At 46.1% G+C, this 19,501-nt stretch overlaps 1 protein-coding gene across 4 annotated transcripts in view; it reads right to left on the bottom strand.

The window, feature by feature from the left end:
* gpd2 (glycerol-3-phosphate dehydrogenase 2 (mitochondrial)) overlaps positions 1–19,501 on the bottom strand; it is a 74,279-nt gene that overhangs the window by 27,884 nt on the left and 26,894 nt on the right. For all 4 annotated transcript variants that reach the window (XR_003976398.1, XM_030353457.1, XM_030353458.1 and 1 more), the window contains 5 exons: positions 10,895–11,059; positions 8,865–9,009; positions 4,928–5,121; positions 4,141–4,275; positions 1,911–2,086 (listed from right to left, as the gene is read on the bottom strand). Coding sequence is in view for 3 of the 4 variants with exons in the window: in XM_030353457.1 (XP_030209317.1) it covers positions 1,911–2,086; positions 4,141–4,275; positions 4,928–5,121; positions 8,865–9,009; positions 10,895–11,059 (815 nt within the window). In the remaining variant the exon portion in view is untranslated. The remainder of the gene's footprint in view (positions 1–1,910; positions 2,087–4,140; positions 4,276–4,927; positions 5,122–8,864; positions 9,010–10,894; positions 11,060–19,501) is intronic.

Raw genomic sequence — 19,501 nt, 5'->3', positions numbered from 1 at the left:
GCTTGATCATTGTGTGGTGGTTCAACGCGTCAACGCGCCAACGCAGCTAGATGAGTCCATGTCCATGCAAGTGAACGGAGCGTTCCCTCTTCGTCATAACTATCAAACCAAACATCCTTCACATTCAGCGAGCGAACCTTATGAAAGTAAAATGCACATTTCTCGCAATTTTTTTTTCCATAAACGCATTTAATGGCGTAACTATGTTACTATTTCCACCCAGAATAAAGAAAGATGTCGGCCGTATTCTTCTGTCCAAGCTCACTAGCGGAGACGTTTGCAGTGACGTCATGACGTTGCTCACGCCGGCTCCATGGCTGGCTCTGGCCGGTGTGAAACCAACAGGTTCTTGACTGGGGTAAGGCTGGAACCAGTTTGGAACTGGCCCTAGCACCAGCCCGGAACTGGCTCTCGGTTCTTTTTGGTGTGAAAGCGGCAAGAGTGATAACTCTGGCAACCGCTCAAACAAATTTATTTTTGCGATCATTCTGTACGCGCATCCGCCGTGTTGATAAAAAAATAACCCCCCTATAGGATTGTCTAACAATATATTGATTATTGCAGAATCGCTGTATGGCGATATTATCGGTATCATGGGCCATGTAACGCTCATGGTATCTTGAGGTTCCCTGTGATTCCCACCCCTATCCCGGACCCAGCGTCCTGGCCCCTACACCCGTGGGGTATACCACGAAGCTCGCTGAACATACCCAGGCTTTCTTGGGAAAACCTGGCTCGACAGAGCCGCAACTCGCAATTGGAGTTAAATGGTACCACGAAGCTCACTTTAGATTAAATTAGTTGAACCAGGTTTTCCGCTTTGGGTTCAGTGCGCGTTCACGTGAAAGGGGCGTTTTTTGCGTCATTTTTCTCACCTTTACGATAGATCAAGCAGTCTATATGCGTATAAGTGAAAAGATTCAGCATATTGTCTGTAAAATAACTATGCCAAATGCAGAATTGTTCGCCATTAATCCAAATAGAATGATGATGATTTAAAAATGCATAAGCAACGTCCATCCTGCCTTATTCTATCATTTAGGGAATTCACTTTAAATACACCCTATTTAAGAAATGTATCGCATGTTTTCGACCGCTGAGAGGTAGCGGCTGTAGCGTAGTGGATTAGTATAAGACCCGAACGCCAGCGACTGGGGTTCAAATTCGCCGGTCTATCATCATGCATTGCAGCATTTTACCCCCATAGATGTGGTGCCAGCACGGCCTTGAAAATATGGCTTCAAGTTCGAAATAAGCACAAAAATATAATTCCATAAGCTTTAGTGAATAAGTATTCCATATGCATGAGAATTAGGACTTTTTAAGCTTCACATAAATTCGCGTCACTTGGGAGTCGAACCCCCCGCGCAGAAATTCAAGACTGACGCGCTACCTCCACTCTAGCACTCTGTCACTGAGACACAATGCGCAGCAGTAATTATTGTCTACATAAGGTCCAAAAGGACGATCAAATAACGAACACCCTCTGATGAGAATCTGTATCTCTCATGAAGAACCCCAATTTCGTTGTTTGCACAATGACGATAAAGTCTGAAATCTGAATATCGTCAGACAATGCCAAGGGATCGGTTCTGTCCCGTAAAACCCTCTGTCTCCGGAGAGACGCCTGTACGAGAAGTGCGCCGGGGTCCACGGGAACACCCACAAATGGTGACGCCATTGTCAGAGGAGGGGCTAGGAAGCTGATTTAAGTAGCCGATCTCCAGCTAGACTAAGCCGAAAAACTGCTCCCTAACCAGGTTTGGTTGCGAGCATAAGTCACCATGGTGATACAGCGACGCTAAAAGAGATCGACTTTCGTGGTACAACTAACCCAGGCTTGGAGCTCAACATACCTCGCTAACCCTCTAAGCGAGCTTCGTGGTACAGGGCCCCGGTCTACGGTCTACCTCGTTCTCCAGGCCGTAGTCCTGCACCAGGCGGATGTAGAGGGTGGGCGACCAGTCGCGGCCCCCCTCCAGGACCAGACCCACGGTCTTGCTGGCTGACGCCTCCAGGCCGTGGGTCTGGATGGCCGCATCCAGCGTCTCCTCCGCCATGGAGCGGTACGTAGTCCACTTTCCCCCTGGGGACACACACACAGACACGCGCAGGCACGCACGCGCATACACACACACACACACACAGGCATGTTCACACGTTAGCACACACTCACACAAACACACACACACACACACACACACACACACACACACACACACACACACACACAGGTCCTAGAGGACGAGCGAGGCAGTGAACACTGATTGGCTGAATGGTGTCATGACTAATTGGCGCATGTTTTTGATGAGGCGTTGACACGCTGGAAGTAAGGCGGGAAGTCACCGGTGGCGACGCCGGGGTAATCGGCACCCTTCACCTCGCTCACGTCAACTAATGGAGTCTTAATTGGCTTTGGTTATGACACCGTCGCCGCGGTTACTGAACTGCATCGAAGACACAGCCTACTATCTTTAGGTGATCGGCTGCTGCGACGTTAGCTAGCTAGCTGTGTTAGCACTCTAACCACCCTTGGGTCCGGACTGGATCTATGTGAAGTTATAAGAACCTCTGTGTGTACAAAGTGGTGTTTTGTTTCATGTTTTGCGCGAAAAGGTAAACAAACACATATTTGAGTTTTAGCGGTAAATGCATAATACACCTCCATCAATACAAACACAGGTCCTACAAGAGAAACATGGCCAGACGCACACAAACACACACATACACAGAGGAATCCACACACACACACACACATACACAGAGGAACTAGGGGTGCAACGATTCATGCGATGCATCGATGAATCGATTGTCAGTCCTACCGATTCAACTAAATCGATCTGCTAAAATAAATAAATAGAATGAATCACTTTGGCTTCACCAATAATCGATATAAATGCTTTAAATCGTATGAATCGATCATGATTAATGTTTTAAGACTTAGTTTACACGTTTATTTTGTTAAGTGCAGCTCGGTAATCCGTAACTCTGTCATCAGCTAGTCAGCTTGCAAGGAAGTCCCACGAGAGTTTTTTTTCTCCCTCACCCTCTACTGGTGCATTTCAAACATGGCAGAGAGCGGCAGCGAGATTGTTAATGCACCAACAAACTTGAAATCCAAAGTGTGGAAGCATTTTGGCTTCGCAAAGAATAATGGTAAAATTGACAAGGGGTGTGACGGGGCGCATAGCTTCAGTCAATGTTGCCTGTGTGTGTTTGTCTTGTTTGACTATGTAGGCCTATTCCGTTACCTTCCTACTGTTTTAAAATCATTTATCAACCATGTCATTTATCATGCGCGCTACGGCAGTTTAATACAATCTTGCAAGTACCATCATTACAACGTTCTGTTTAATACCATTTACCATTAACGTCACCTGTTCTGTTGCAATAACCATTCAAACAAGTATGTCGTTGTCAAATTCCAGGTTTGTTTATTTAGTTTAAAAGTTACATGTTAACACAGCGTAAATGTTCGTCTTATCAGCGTCTCGTCTAGACTTTGTATTTGGGAATGTGTGCCGCGTCAACGGGGTTTAAATTAACGTCATAACTTCCGGGTAAACCGGAAGTGACCCCGAGTTTTTGTAATTATGTTTATTGCAGTTTTTGTATATTTTGGCTACGCCAAAATCTAGCAATAATATAAAGGTCCAGTATGCTTAAGTTCGAATCGATGTTTTTGTGACTCTCAAGCCTATTCAGTTTGTTTAGTGAAAAGTATTTTTCTTTTTGTTGATTTTCGTTTTATTTTTATTGCCTTATGGGCCTTAAATTGGGAAAATAAAAGATCCCATCTTTTTCCAAACTTCTCGTCGGCTCCTGAGTGATTTTCCACCTAGTTCAAGACGCTCCAACACATCTACCCATGACAGGGTGTCACATTATTGCATGTTTATTTCACGGATATAGAATTTTGGTTCAAAGTTACTGAATCGAATCGTGGTTTACAGAATCGAATCGAATCGTTCCAAAAAAAATGATTGTCCTTGAATCGAATCGCCAACTACTGAATCGTTAATCGAATCGAATCGTCTGAAGCCAAAGATTCACACCCCTAAGAGGAACACATTCACACACACACACACACACACACACACACACACACACACACACACACACACACACACACACACTGACCAGCGATGGTGACCATGCCGCTCTGGCTGACGTTGACGATGTGGTTCCTGCAGATGGACTGGGTGTCTTTAGAGTTGGGGTCCGTCACCAGGGGCCGGATCCCACTCCAGGCTGCCAGCACGTCCCCACGACGTACTGAACACACACACAAAGGTGCATTCACATGCACACAGACACACACACACACAAATGCACATGGGCGCGCACACACACACACAAACATGTTTTATTAAAATTGTATACATTTTCCTGTGCTCTCAAATACAATATCTGATTTGTAACAATGTTTCACGACAAGCAAACTTGCAATTTTAAATAAAATACATTTTCATTGAGAAAACTGTCAAATGAAAGCTACAAAGATAGCCGGCAAGTCTTCTGTAAGATGAGGTCCTTTCAGAAATGTAATGTAAATACATTTACATTACAGTTTAGTTTAGTTTTAGTTTATTTGTTTATAGTTTTGTGGACAGTCCCTTTTGATTAACTGTACAGTAGAAGGAGCAGCTTTAGCCTATTTGGCAAATTTTCAGCTGTAGTCCACGTGCGTGTGTGTCTGTATTTGTGTGTGTGTACCGCTCATGTCGGGGCTGAGGTAGTTGTATCCGCGTGTGTGTTTGTGTTTGTGTATGTTTGTGTGTGCGTGTGTGTGTGTGTGTGTGTAGGTGTGTGTGTGTGTGTGTGTGTGTGTGTGTGTGTGTGTGTGTGTGTGTGTGTGTGTGTGTGTGTGTGTGTCTGGCTGTCTGTTGTGTGTGCTTGTGTCGGTTGCGTGTGTGCGTGAGCATACCTTCCACGTCGGGGCTGAGGTAGTTGCGGACCTCGTTGAGGATGAAGGTGATGTCGTCCTCGGTGGGGATGGGGTGGGCTGTGACGTTTGTGGGGGAGTCGGTGGTCCCAGCGATGGTCATCTTCTCCCAGGGCAGGAAGAAGATGACGCGGCCGTCGCTGGTGGCGGGGTCCAGGAGACCCATGTTGTCCGGACTAATGGGGGATCCATTCAGCACACTGTCAGGATGCTTCACATCCACTTATTTGCTTGTTTTTTTTAATCTAAAAGATGTAAGCTAGAAACCGCATTCAGTATAAGTGCATCATTTGCATCAAAGATGTTCTGTTCTGTTCAGCCAAATTAAGCCAAATTAAAAAGAAAACTGTTAAAAAACAATGGCAGGCCGACGTCCCTGTAGCAGTCGAACCCTGACCTTTAACCCTAAATCAAATGCAAAATCATAATTTTGAATCGTAATTTCTGCAGAATCGCAATACATATTGTATTGGCAAGAAAATATCTTTGAATTATCAGATTATGAGGTTGCCGATGATTCCCCTCCCAACTCAAGGAGCAGCGCAGGTGTTAGCCAATCACGTTTTCGTCCCGGACCAATAAGATTCATGTCATTATTGAATCTGTCTGTCTCTCTGTCTATTTCTCCATCCATAACAAAAATGAATCTCTCCAAAGCGAGGTAGTCTCTCTCTCTCTCTCTCTCTCTCTCTCTCTCTCTCTCTCTCTCTCTCTCTCTCTCTCTCTCTCTCTCTCTCTCTCTCTCTCTCTCTCTCTCTCTCTCTCTCTCTCTCTCTCGGGGTGAGGGGTGAGGGGAAAGGGAGGTAGAGATTCAGGGGGAGGCAGGGGGAGGCATGGGAAAGAGAGAAGGAGGGAGGGAGGAGGATGAACGTGTGGGGTGAGGGGGGTCAGACAGTGTAATAAAGATAAGAAAATCGAAATAAGATGAAAATAAGTTGATTCTCCTCGAGAGTCAATGAGGAGGCGAGGGGTGAAGCAGAGGGTCGTGTCATCCTGGACAACACACTCTCATTCGCAACCCATATTCAAAACATCACCCGGACTGCATTCATCCACCTCCTCAACATCGCCAGACTCCGCCCATCACTGACCCAATCCAGAACTGAAATCCTGGTTCACTCATTTGTCACATCACGCATAGACTACTGCAACACCCTCCTCACCGGACTCCCCACCAAACTCATCAACAGACTGCAGATCATTCAGAACTCAGCCGCCCGGATCATCACCCGCACCAAATCATCTGACCACATCACCCCTGTCCTCGTCCAACTTCACTGGCTCCCAGTACACTACCGCATCCAATACAAACCCTACTCCTCACACACAAAGCTCTCCGCAACCTAGCCCCCAGTTACCTCTGCGACCTCCTCCAAGAATACACTCCCTCCCGCTCCCTCCGCTCAACCTCTGCTGGACTACTATGTATCCCCACATCACGACTCATTACAATGGGTGCCCGGTCATTCAGCTGTTCAGCACCCAGGCTCTGGAACTCCCTCCCCCCACACATAAAAGACACCATTACAACCTTCAAGTCACAACTCAAAACTCACCTGTTCAAACTCGCACACAACGGTCAATTTAACTGGTCACTGTCTTGATTGTTTGTTTGTTTTGTTTTGTTTTTGTTGTTTTTTTCCACAATGTCTTGTTTTTAACAATTTATGATGATTTTATGCTCTGTAAGGTGACCTTGGGTGCCATGAAAGGCGCCTCTAAAAAAAATGAAATGTATTATCAAGAAGAGGAGGAGAATGAGGAGGTGGAAGAAAAGTAGGATTTAAGGAGCAGGGGCCTGTACCACGAAGCTCGCTTAGAGGGTTAGCGAGGTATGTTGAGCTCAAAGCCTGGGTTAGTTGTACCACGAAAGTCGATCTCTTTTAGCGTCGCTGTATCACCATGGTGACTTATGCTCGCAACCAAACCTGGTCGGGAGCAGTTTTTCAGCTTAGTCTAGCCGGAGATCGGCTACTTAAATCGGCGTGCGCAGCTTCCTAGCCCCTCCTCTGACAATGGCGTCACCATTTGTGGGTGTTCCCGTGGACCTCGGCGCAATTCTCGTACAGGCGTCTCTCCGGAGACAGAGGATTTTACGGGACAGAACCGATCCCTTGGCATTGTCTGATGATATTCAGATTTCAGACTTTATCGTCATTGTGCAAACAACGAAATTGGGGTTCTTCATGGGAGATACAGATTCTCATCAGAGGGTGTTCGTTATTTGATCGTCCTTTTGGACCTTATGTAGACAATGCTTACTGTTACGCATTGTGTCTCCGTGACAGAGTGCTAGAGTGGAGGTAGCGCGTCAGTCTTGAATTTCTGCGCGGGGGGTTCGACTCCCAAGTGACGCAAATTTATGTGAAGCTTAAAAAGTCCCAATTCTCATGCATATGGAATACTTATTCACTAAAGCTTATGGAATTATATTTTTGTGTTCGAACTTGAACCCATATTTTCAAGGCCGTGCTGCCACCACATCTATGGGGGTAAAATGCATGATGATAGACCGGCGAATTTGAACCCCGGTCGCTGGTGTTCGGGTCTACTAATCCACTACGCTACAGCCGCTACCTCTCAGCGGTTGATAACATGCAATACATTTCTTACATAGGGTGTATTTAAAGTGAATTCCCTAAATGATAGAATAAGGCAGGATGGACGTTGCTTATGCATTTTTAAATCATCATCATTCTATTTGGATTAATGGCGAACAATTCTGCATTTGGCATAGTTATTTTATCGACAATATGCAGAATCTTTTCACTTATACGCATATAGACTGCTTGATCTATCGTAAAAGTGAGAAAAATGACGCAAAAAACGCCCCTTTCAAGTGAACACGCACTGAACCTAAAGCGGAAAACCTGGTTCAACTAATTGAATCTAAAGTGAGCTTCGTGGTACCATTTAACTCTGATTGCGAGTTGCGGCTCTGTCGAGCCAGGTTTTCCCAAGAAAGCCTGGGTATGTTCAGCGAGGTTCGTGGTATACCCCCCAGGATGAGGATGAGGAGGAAAAAGCAGAGGAGGAAGAGGGGGATAAGGAGTGGGGTACGAAGAGGAGGAGGAGAAATATTCTGGCTGACCTTTTATGTCGAAGCTCAAAGGGGCATCACATTTGGCTCAATAAGCTCCGGCTGAACTTTAAAATCTCAAACATCAACAAAACATAGCCAGCGTTTCTGTTGTGCTTGCAAACACGTTCCTCGCTCAGGAGGACATCAGAGTCCAGGAAGTGTTTTATCAACACCAGACTCACAGAGGAAACTCTTTTATGTGTTGGAAAACCCTTGGGAAGCGGGCGAGTCGCATTGAGCGATCTGTTTTATTGTGGCAACTTCTACAATCAATATTACACGTAAGCACTTATTGTATGTCGTATGTCCTGGGACTTATTGTACACCCTTATTGTAAAAACCTAGTTGTGTAGCATCTTATCCTAGCTGTCTTTTTTGCATACAGGGAATGGGTTTACCTAGCGATTGTTAGTGCTTGGCACTTGGTTCTATGAACATCCTTACTGTACCGACAGCGATATATTGCTGTTTCACCCTCTTCTGACAAATGTACTTATTGTAAGTCACTTTGGATAAAAGTATCTGCTAAATGCCATAAATGTAAATGTAAATAAAAGTATCTGCTTAATGCCGTTAATCTATCTTTACATTACATTAAGGGGATCACACCCACAGCCTTTCGAGCTGGGAATTGAAAGCACTAAATCACAGCTTGCAGCTAATGCCTTTAAGTTTCCTTTGACGAGAGTACAAGGGAACACGTTGTTTTACACATGACATGCCTTTCTGCTGTTGCGGTTGTAGTTTATTAAGCCTGCTGCAAGAGACCCTTTCCACAGAGGCACCGTCGCAGTGTGTGTGTGTGTGTGTGGGTGTGCTGGTGTCCGCGCTCCCTACCTGTAGTAGCCGGGAATGACGATGTGCACCCCGGCGCTAGGCTGGCAGATGTTGGTGGTCTTCTGGTCGTCCATCTTCCGCAGTGAGTCGGTGAAGGGCCCAGTGGCGTTGATCACACACTTGGCTCGCACGTCAAACTCCTGACCTGCAGGGAGAGATGGAGCACAAGGAAAGGTCGTCATCTCAAAGGTCATAGGTCAATACCAAAGGGTCACCGGTAACGTCGCCCGCAAGTTTGTTTCACTTGTTTGGGTTGTAAGGATCATGATTTGTGATATAATATCAAATATCGTGGATGTAACGTTATTTGGGTTTGCGTAAAAATACGGAATTAAAAAAATACAGATGGCGGTTGTCTTTTTACTTATGAGCGGGCCAAGCAGAAGGCGCGAGGCAACCTATTGTAATTGTCGTATTTTTATTATTATTTCGTCACGTTTGACTTACACAGCCAAAACTGCTGTGTCACTTTTTATGAAATGTTGCACAGCTGTAGAGGCAGACTAAATATTAACAGAGTGAAAAAATTACAATGATTGGGCCAAAGGTGGCGCTAAAGCAGGGTGTTTCAACCTTGGGGTCCCAACCCCACCTCGCCTGGAATTTAAATAGGGTCGCCTGAAATGTCTAGTAATTGATAAAAAAAAAAAAAAAGATCTTTTTTTTAATAAAACCCTACAAATAATCGTACATAACTGTCTCCTATACTTTCATTTTCTCGAATATAAATCTAGTTCAAATAAAATGCAGCAAATATCTGAGCTGGTGCATCTTTGAGTGCCGCGTTCACGTGACTGCACAGTTACATTACTTGAGTTCAAGCTCAAACCTGTAAAATGTAAACACAAACTTGCAATCAGAGTGTAAAAACAAAATGGAATGATTGATTCGCCCGCCTGGCCCTGTCCCTCCAAAGACAGTTCCAAGAGGAACTGTGGCACAGACACCAAAGACACAGCGAACATACGATCAAAATTTCATTCAGTATAGATTTACAAGTGTGATGGAATGCTACGAGGAGAAGCCGAAATGTCTGCTATGTAGTAAGGTCCTGTCTGCCGAGAGTATGAAGCCAAACAAACTCAAAAGACACTTTGAGACAAAGAGCATGTCGGCAAACCAAGAGCTTTTTTCGAAAATAAATTTGCAGACCGAACAAACAGCAAGTGTAGGCCTATTTCAAAAAGGCTGTGACTGCTAGTGAACGGGCCCTGAAAGCTTCTCTTGAGGTGAGCTATCTCATTGCTAGGAATATGAAGCCACATAGCATTGCTGAGACTTTAATATTGCCAGCTGCCATCGAAATGGTGAAAACGATGTGCGGGGAGGAAGAAGCTCCAAAATAACTAAATTGCGCCAATCGCAGACATACTGCACCAGGTCGACACCATAGTGAATTACATCAAGCCACATCCTCTGCGCGCACGTCTGTTTGCAACACTGTGCGCCGACAGGCGCTCTGAATATGAAAACGTACTATTTCACACAGAGGCACGGTGGTTGTCGAGATGTTACCAGCAGAAAATGTGCCTCCTTGAATATACCGGACATCTTTGGAAAATTGTCAATTTGTGCACTTATCCTGGCTACTCTGTATTTGTTCACAGTATAACAAACATGTTAAAAAAATAATTCTAGAAAAAAAAATGTCTCAATTTTTGATGTCAAAATGGGGTCACAGCCCAAAAAAGGTTGGGAACCACTGCGCTAAAGCAATCGTCCATAAACGCAAACTTTGAACAAGCATCTCTCATTTTAAGGCGTAGTGTGTATGATTGAGCCCCTCTAAGTTGGCAGGCAGGCGGCATTTAGAATAAGAAAACCTGAGTAACAAAATAACATAAATAACATCCAACTAATCTTAAAGATGACTTCAACCATTCAGTTATTTAATCATTGGTCATAATCATACGTTTATAATTTTGGAACAATCAGACCAAAAAAAATTCAAGACAAAATTATCCCATCGACAACCCCCACAACCACCATCACTGTTGTCATGACAACCACAACACCAGAGGGCCCCTTACCCGTGAGCACGTCGCGGCAGCGTGCGCCGCAGACCTTCTCAACGCCCGTCTCAGGGTCGGCCCTCTTCAGCAGGTTAACCACCTCCGTGTAGTTAGCCATGGCGGCACCGTAGCGAGCCGCGGTGAGGCCGATCGCTAGGTTCATGCGCGCGTCGTTGTGCTGACCTGTGGGGGGGAGAGAGAGAGATGAGCTGCTGGGCTGAGTGAGAAACAACAGATAATACTTATCGTCAGTTAGCTCATAGTTTGCTTGTTATGAGTCAATTAACTCATAGTAAGCTCATTGCTAGTCAGTTAGCTTATTGCTAGTCTCTTAGCTCATAGTTAGCTTGTTGCTAGTCCGTTAGCTAATAGGTAGCTCATGATTATTCAGTGAGCTCAATGCTAGTCCATTAGCTCATAGTTAGCTCATAATTATTCAGTCAGCTCAATACCAGTCCGTTAGCTCATAGTTAGTTCATGATCATTCGGTCAGCTCAATGCTAGTCCGTTAGCTCATAGCAAAGTTAGGCCAGCTAGCTCCAAGCTCAAGAGAAAAAGCACAGTTTACACTTATAGAAACAACTTGTAGTGTTTACGTAATTTGTCTGCCCTGATGGATTCTGGATTCACCAGTATCTCCAGACGATGGGGAACTCCATAGGACAACAATACTATTGCCTACATCAAAGCCAACTCTTTTTAATAGATATTTTAACTTATTTTGAACATTTTGAATCGGAAGTGAGAAGTAGTGAGAACTGATAAATGAATGGGATGCGGCTGAAAGCTCTGTGTAATTAAGGAAGTCACAAATTAAGTCACAAATAAAGTAAGTATCTGCCAATTTACCAATGACCAATTAAGGTCATTTTCAGTTTGGGCAATAAGCTATGAATGCAACACATGTTTAGCCAATTAAATGTGCAAAGGTAGACATGGGATGGACGGGGAGGGATAGGGACCTGAACATCCCATCTCAGGAAAGGCAGCATGGAAGATGGGAATCAAACCTGTGTCCCTTGCGTCAATATCGATTTTGGACTTCCGCTTGGTGTAAAGGTCAAGTATCATTCTCACACAGAATGAGAGGGTGTAAAAACAGCACGAATGACACGCATGAATCCTGTCCAACCAATCTGGAATGTGAGGCTCAATGCCCAAAATTTTTGCTCTCTCCCACAGTGGTCTGAATGAGAGAGGGAAGACTGAAAAGATGAATCTGATGGATTTATGAAAAAGAGAGAGTCAGAGACAGAGAGAGAAAGACACAGAGAGAGAGAGAGAGAGAGAGAGAGAGAGAGAGAGAGAGAGAGAGAGAGAGAGAGAGAGAGAGAGAGAGAGAGAGAGAGAGAGAAAGAGAGAGAGAAAGGCAGAGAGAGACAGAGAGAGACACGTGAACAGAGGTCTTCTGGATATTAAGAGAGGAATGGGCTGCCCTTTACAAAGGATCACCCCAGATCTCATAAGATGAAGTACCCTACTGGTGTTAGTATTTGGTTTGTTCTTTTTATTTTCAAATTCAAGAACAATCCGGGTCTAAAAAGGCCAAATAAATTCCTATCTCAAAAGTGAAATGTATGTTCCGTCGTCAACTATCTCTTTGTTGCTCAGCCATCTCCATGGATAATTAAAGCACAAGCGACATATTGTAAATAAAGTTGAATTGAATTTACCGAAGAGTAAGGGACATGGCCATTTTACCTTCAATGCAAACCGATGCTGGCGCAATAAGCGAGAGAGACGGAAAGAAGGAGAGAGAGAGAGAGGCAGAGAGAGAGAGAGAGAGAGACAGATAGAGAGACAGATAGAGAGACAGAGAAGGTCACACTGAAATGTCATTGCAGGAATAATTGGAGAATGCAGCCTTTCATCTCCATCACCTCCCCAACCCCCACACACCTCCATGCTCTTAACATCTCACGGTCCATCCACACACACACACACACACACACACACACACACACACACACACACACACACACACACACACACACACACACACACACACACACACACACACACACTTTTCCATCCTCCCCCCTCTCCATCGGCAGATGAGGGGGAGGAAGGGGCGAGCTTAGGAGGCCGGATGAAAACATAAACCTCCCACAATGCTTTTCACCAGGGCATCCTCTCTCCCCGTTTTGGTCCAAGGGTTGCTCTATCGGTCGACCGTGGCATTAATGTCACCATGGTTAGCGGTTAGATTCCCACCGCAGTGTTTATGCATTAATGTAATAACATTTCTGTTGGTTACATTGGGTGCAAATGACTGACATAGAGTGCTGTGTGTCTATTTGCTCGTTTCCTCATCCACTTCCTGGGTGTCGATGTGTTTTAGAGGAAGTGGGCCGGCCACAGAACATTACCACATGGTACGAGCTTTGAATTTGAGCAACAGCTTCTTTAATTAGGAAAACGACTTCTTCAGCGGAAACGAAGGACACAGAAATACAAACCAGGACCACCAAGAGCAGGATGACACAAACATCTAATGGATAAATGTGAACAGACTTTTTGAAAAAAGACAATCATCAAAGACACTGGTTCTATCCAGGAACGTGACCCCCACCTCTTGTAGGTGAGCAACATCTCACACACACACACAGCATACGGTTCTTACCTGCTGTCCGACCAGGGACACAAACACAGCCTGCTTAGGCCAAGAGGTCGGCTGCTCACCGGCAGCCTGTCAACACATTCAGTGAGCGGCCAGTGAGACGCTAAGCCAGGCGTCACCGCCTTGTGAACCGCTTGCAGCCTTTTTAGGGGGATCGTTTCCTGGTTCACTTGGTCGTTTAGTCTTGTTTTGGAAAAATACAGGTATACAGTATACAGTATATATATATTAGTGGTGGGCATAGATAATTTTTTTTAATCTAGATCAATCTAGATTAAAAAAAACTGTCAATTATACTTGGCAACGGTGAATTATCAAATATAATTCACGACCGGAAATTGTGAAGTGCCCATGCAAGTGAACGGAGCATAAACAAAAATAATTGACAGCTGAACGTTGGGAAGGCCCATGCAAGTGAATGGAGCAGTCTACAGCATTGAGAAGAGCCGTGTAATAATCCATAATAATGTAAGGTTTAGAAGTTAAATATTTGAAAGTTGTAGAATAAATTAATATAATTTATATTGGAGTTAATTTGCTAGAAATGTACTTACAATGTTTAGTCAGTTAAAGGTTGGGTAGGTGATTTGCGAAACGCCAGCAGATTTTGAAAATACACAACTCAAATGGTCCTACCCCCTCTCCTTCAACGCTGACTCTGACTCCACCCATTCCAAGTACCTGGACGCGCAATCATGCACGAGCGCGAACAGAGATGCGCGAGAGGGAGCCAGGCTAGCGTAGGTTTTCGTTTAACAACATGCTATGGAAGCATATATGTAGCAAAATTCAAATGGCAATGCAATTTGCAATTACATTATGCATTTGACAATTCATTATGCAATTTTATAATGTAATTTGCAAATACGTTATTCAAAGTGTATTTTAACATGCAAAGTGACAATGCAATCCTCAATTAAATTTGCAAAAGTTATAACAATACAAATAGAATAACATTTTGTCAAATTTTTTTAGTTCCTTTATTCAAATTGGAAAGCTATAGGGTCCCCGTGATTGCAATCCACTTCGCCACGCTCTGTGTGTTGCGATATTCAAATGACATTTCAATCCGCAAAACGGAATCCAAAACGGAATCCAAAACGGAATCCAAAGCAGAATCCAAAACGGAATCCAAAGAGGAATCCAAAGAGGAATCCAAAACGGAATCCAAAGAGGAATCCAAAACGGAATCCAAAGAGGAATCCAAAAAGTCAATATGCAAAGTGGCAAACGTATCAGCCAATCAGCGTCTGGGCTGGAACTACGTCACTTGCTCGTAATTTCCTTGTTCACTTCTAGTTCGTATGTGTCAGGGCCATGGTCACCAATGGAGATTATTGATACGCTCCGAAGTTTGGCCGATGATGTGGAGAACAATCGTGTTGAAGACACAGATGCAGAAGATATAGTGCGTGTTCTGGGAGATAGGATAGACGACTTATCCTCACTGGTACGTTTTGAGGCCAGTGTGATAAACACAAAGATTTCCCAAGTGCTACAGGCACTGGGTGCGAAACATAGGGTCGGGAGACCCACCGTCTCCACCCACTCCTCACCTACAAAGCTCTCCACAACCTAGCCCCCAGTTACCTCTGCGACCTCGCTCGTGCGACCTTCCTCGCTCGTGCGACCTCCTCCAAGAATACACTCCCTCCCGCTCCCTCCGCTCAACCTCTGGACTACTATATGTATCCCCACATCACGACTCATTACGAATGGGTGCCCGGTCATTCAGCTGTTCAGCACACAGGCTCTGGAACTCCCTCCCCCCACACATAAAACAGATACCCTTGGAGACAATAGAAAGTGACGTAGTTCCGGCCCAGTCGCTGATTGGCTGATACGTTTGGCACTTTGCATATTGACTTTTTGGATTCCTCTTTGGATTCCTCTTTGGATTCCTCTTTGGATTCTGTTTTGGATTCCGTTTTGGATTCCGTTTTGCCAAATCTTTTGCAAAGCGTTCGTTTTGCGGATTGAAATGTCATTTGAATATCGCAACACACGGAGCGTGGCGAAGTGGATTGCAATCACGGGGACGCTATAGCTTTTCAATTTGAATAAAGGAACTCAAAGAATTTGACAAAATGTTATTGTATTTTTATTGCTATAACTTTTGCAAATTTAATTGAGGATTGCATTGTCACTTTGCATATTAAAATACACTTTGAATAACGTATTTACAATTTACATTATGAAATTGCATAATGCATTCTCAATTGCATAACGTAATTACTTATTGAATTGCAAATTGCAAATTGCAAATTGCATTGCCATTTGAATTTTGCTACATATATGCTTCCATAACATGGCACTACATTCAGCTGTAAGTTGCACCCAGTACCGCGGGAAGTAGGGGTGCTGGGGGTGCTGCAACACCCCCTGTCTGAGGCCCTGTCTTATCACAGAAAACGATCATTTCTAAAAACTCCGGCCAAAGTGGAGATTTCTGAAAACGCCGGTTATGTGTTGTCGTGTCAACGGGGAGAAACTTAGGGTTAAGAAATTAACCAAGGTTTTCTGATATATGAGTGAGGTATCTCACTATGGGACACGCCCCTCGCGCTGTCCCCCAGAAGCAATTTTACACTACGCCAGTCGTGACTGGCCAACAGACGTGACGTCTGCCTGCAGAGGAGGGGCTCCCTCCTACTACATAAGCCCCGTCGTCACGTCATCTCTTCAGTCTAGGCAAAACACCTCTTCCTCGCTCCGGGCAAGGAGGGTGGTCTGGTGAGATACCTCACTCATATATGAGAAAACCTTGGTTAATTTCTTAACCCTAAGTTTTCTTTCAATATTCATTCGGTATCTCACTATGGGATATAGTAACTCCCGTATTGCCAAAGAAGTACCAGTGCAAACCCATCAAACAGGCATGTTCACCGATCCAACGCTCAAGACTGTGTGAGACAGATTAGGCGCAGTAACATCCAACCTGTAGGATCTAGCGAAAGTGTGAGGCGTCGCCCAGCTGGCAGCCGCACATATCTCTTCCACTGAGACCCCCTGAAACAGTGCCCAGGATGCGGACATGCCGCGAGTCGAATGTGCGCGCAGGCCGCTACTATAAGCCATGGCTATAGCCCCCACGATCCAGTGTGATAAACGCTGCTTCGAGAGAGGCTTCCCCAGATGTGACGTAGCACATGATACAAACAGCTGCTCCGATTTCCTGAATCCAGCCGTCCTATCAACATAGACGCGTAAAGCCCGCACCGGGCAGAGCGCATTCAGCCACTCCTGCTCCTGGGAGGAGAAAGGGGGAGAATGGAAAGCCAACAGCTCAATAGGGCGGTATGACAACGGAGAGTCGAATACCTTGGGAACAAACGCAGGGTTCGGCTTTAATAGAACCTTTGAGTTCCCCCGCAAAAACTGCATACACGTCGGGCTAACCGACAGCGCATGGATGTCACTAGTGCGTTTAGCCGAGGCCAACGCGAGCAACAAAGCCGTCTTAAACGAGAGTGTCTTAAGCTCTACCTGTTGTAAGGGCTCAAACGGTGGGCGTGACAGTGCATCAAGCACCGTAGATAAATCCCAAGGAGCAGCCAAGCTCCGCAACACCGGCCGAAGACGGCGTGCACCTTTCATAAACCGGCAAACGATAGGGTGCTGACCTGCCGATTTGTCCCCAAAACCTATGTGACAAGCCGATATAGCGGCCAAGTACACTTTGACAGTGGAGAAAGCCCGGCCTTTATCCAGCAAATCCTGTAGAAATGTCAGAATAACAGGCACGGGACTCTGGAAAGCTATTTCCCCAGCTTTCGCGCACCAATCCTCGAACGCACGCCATTTCCCTTCATATGCGCTACACGTGGAGGAAACCCTGGCGCCCTGGATAGTCGTAATGACATTCAATGGGAGTCCAGCCGTCGTTAGGTTCATCCTTTCACGGGCCAGGCCCATAGAGCCATGCGCTCCGGATGAGGATGGAAGATTTCCCCATGCGCTTGCGTCAGGAGGTCCCTTCGTAAAGGCAGAGGCCAAGGCTGGCCGCACAGCAACTGGACTATTTCCGCCAACCAATATTTCCCCGGCCAACGGGGGGCTATAAGGATCAGCGCATGACCCTTCTCTCGCACCCTGGCGAGAGTAGGAATGATCAGTTCTAATGGGGGGAAAGCGTACTGGAGGACGCGCGGCCACTCGTATGCCAAAGCATCCAGCCCCATTGGGGCGCTCCGACCGGTTAGGGAATAGAACAGAGGGCACTGAGTGTTCTCCTCTGATGCAAAGAGATCGACCTCTGCTCGACCGTATTTCTCCCATATCTGGTTCACGACCACGACGTGGAGTTTCCAGTCCTTGTAGCGAGGGTCGCCCCTGGACATTAAATCTGCTCCCCAGTTCCGCGCGCCCGGCACGTGTGTTGCTCTCAGCGACAACAGGTGGGCGTTGCCTCAAATGGTCAGTCTGTGTGCCAACGTGTGCATTTGAGGGGAGCGCAGCCCCCCCTGACGGTTTATATACGCCACCACCGTGGTGTTGTCCGTCCTGACTAGAACATGTTGCCCTCTCAGAAAGGGAAGAAAATGTTTCAGCGCCAGTGACACCGCCTGAAGTTCAAGGCAGTTTATGTGAACAAACTGCATATGTGAGCTCCAAGTGCCATTTACTTATCTGCCCTCGTATACGGCTCCCCAGCCCGCCAGAGAGGCATCCGTTGAAAGGACCTTCCTCGCCAGGACAGTTCCCATGGTAACGCCTGTAGTCAGAAAGTACGCGCGTCCCCAAGGGCGCAGCGCCGAGACACACGCCATGGAGATCAAAACCCGGCGATGGCCATGGCACGTCGGGTTCAGTCTGAGTGATGCAACCCATCGCTGAACCGGCCTCATATGGAGGCGGCCAAGTGGGACTACTACCAGCGCCGACGCCATCAGACCCAATAGTCTGAGGCACGTTCTGAACTTCAACATCGTCCCCCTGCGAAAAAGTGCCAGACAAGCCTGAAAGGCTTCCACTCTCTCCGCGGATAGACGTGCTTTGAACGTCACTGAATCGAGGCACAAGCCTATGAACGTTATGCTTTGAGTAGGGACCAAAACACTCTTTTGCACGTTTATTGTGAAATCCAGGGACACTAGGTTGTAATGAGTATGAGCACGCTGGTCTGCGCCTGAACCTCCTGGGGCGACTGTGTGGCTAGAAGCCAGTCGTCTATGTATGTTGCCAAAACGCATTCCCTTCAACCTGAGGGGCGCGATGGCAGCCTCCGTGCATTTCACAAACACCCGTGGACTTAATGAAAGGCCGAACGGGAGAACCAAATACTCGTACGTTACTCCCTGGAAGGCGAACCTGAGATATTTCCTGTGAGGGGGATAAATGGCGATATGGAAATAAGCGTCCCTCAGATCTATGCTTGTGAACCAGCCTCCCGGGCGCACGAAGCGTATGAGAGCGGCGTGTGTCAGCATCCTGAAACTGTACTGTCTCATGTATCTGTTCAGAGCGCGTAAATCTAATATCGGCCGGAGGCCCCCTCCCTTCTTCAGGACTAGAAAGTACCTAGAGTAAAAAACGCTTTGGTTTTTCTCCGGTGGCACTACCCGAATTGCCCTTTTGTTTCTTAGAGAGGTGATTTCCTCCTGTAGAACCTGAGCTTTCTCTCCACGGGCCTGCGACTGCAGTATCCCGTTGAAGCGGGGAGGAGTGGACGCACGGTTACAGTTTTTATAACCCAATCCGACGCACCACATGCCCGCCACTGTTGAGCCCGGCCAGCCAGCGGTCCCAGCGTCGCTGGTTCCGCTGTCGTGCCGGCCCGAACGGGCGTGGTGGGTTGCGCACCGGAGCGCACGCCCACCAGGCACCGTCTTATTACGTTCTGTTCCTTTTTTATGTTTATCATTTTTTTCATTTTTTTTGTTTTCACAAGCAGCTGCGCCCTCGGCTCGGAGCCTGGATGCGCGCTGGCAAACATTTTTAATGAATAATGATTTGGGGAAGGGGGACACATGTGTGATGTTGGGCACTGGTGTGTGCTTGTACAC

This window comes from Gadus morhua, chromosome 4 (genome assembly GCF_902167405.1).
Source record: "Gadus morhua chromosome 4, gadMor3.0, whole genome shotgun sequence".
Classification (NCBI taxonomy): domain Eukaryota; kingdom Metazoa; phylum Chordata; class Actinopteri; order Gadiformes; family Gadidae; genus Gadus; species Gadus morhua.
This window is presented reverse-complemented; position numbering and strand designations above follow the sequence as displayed.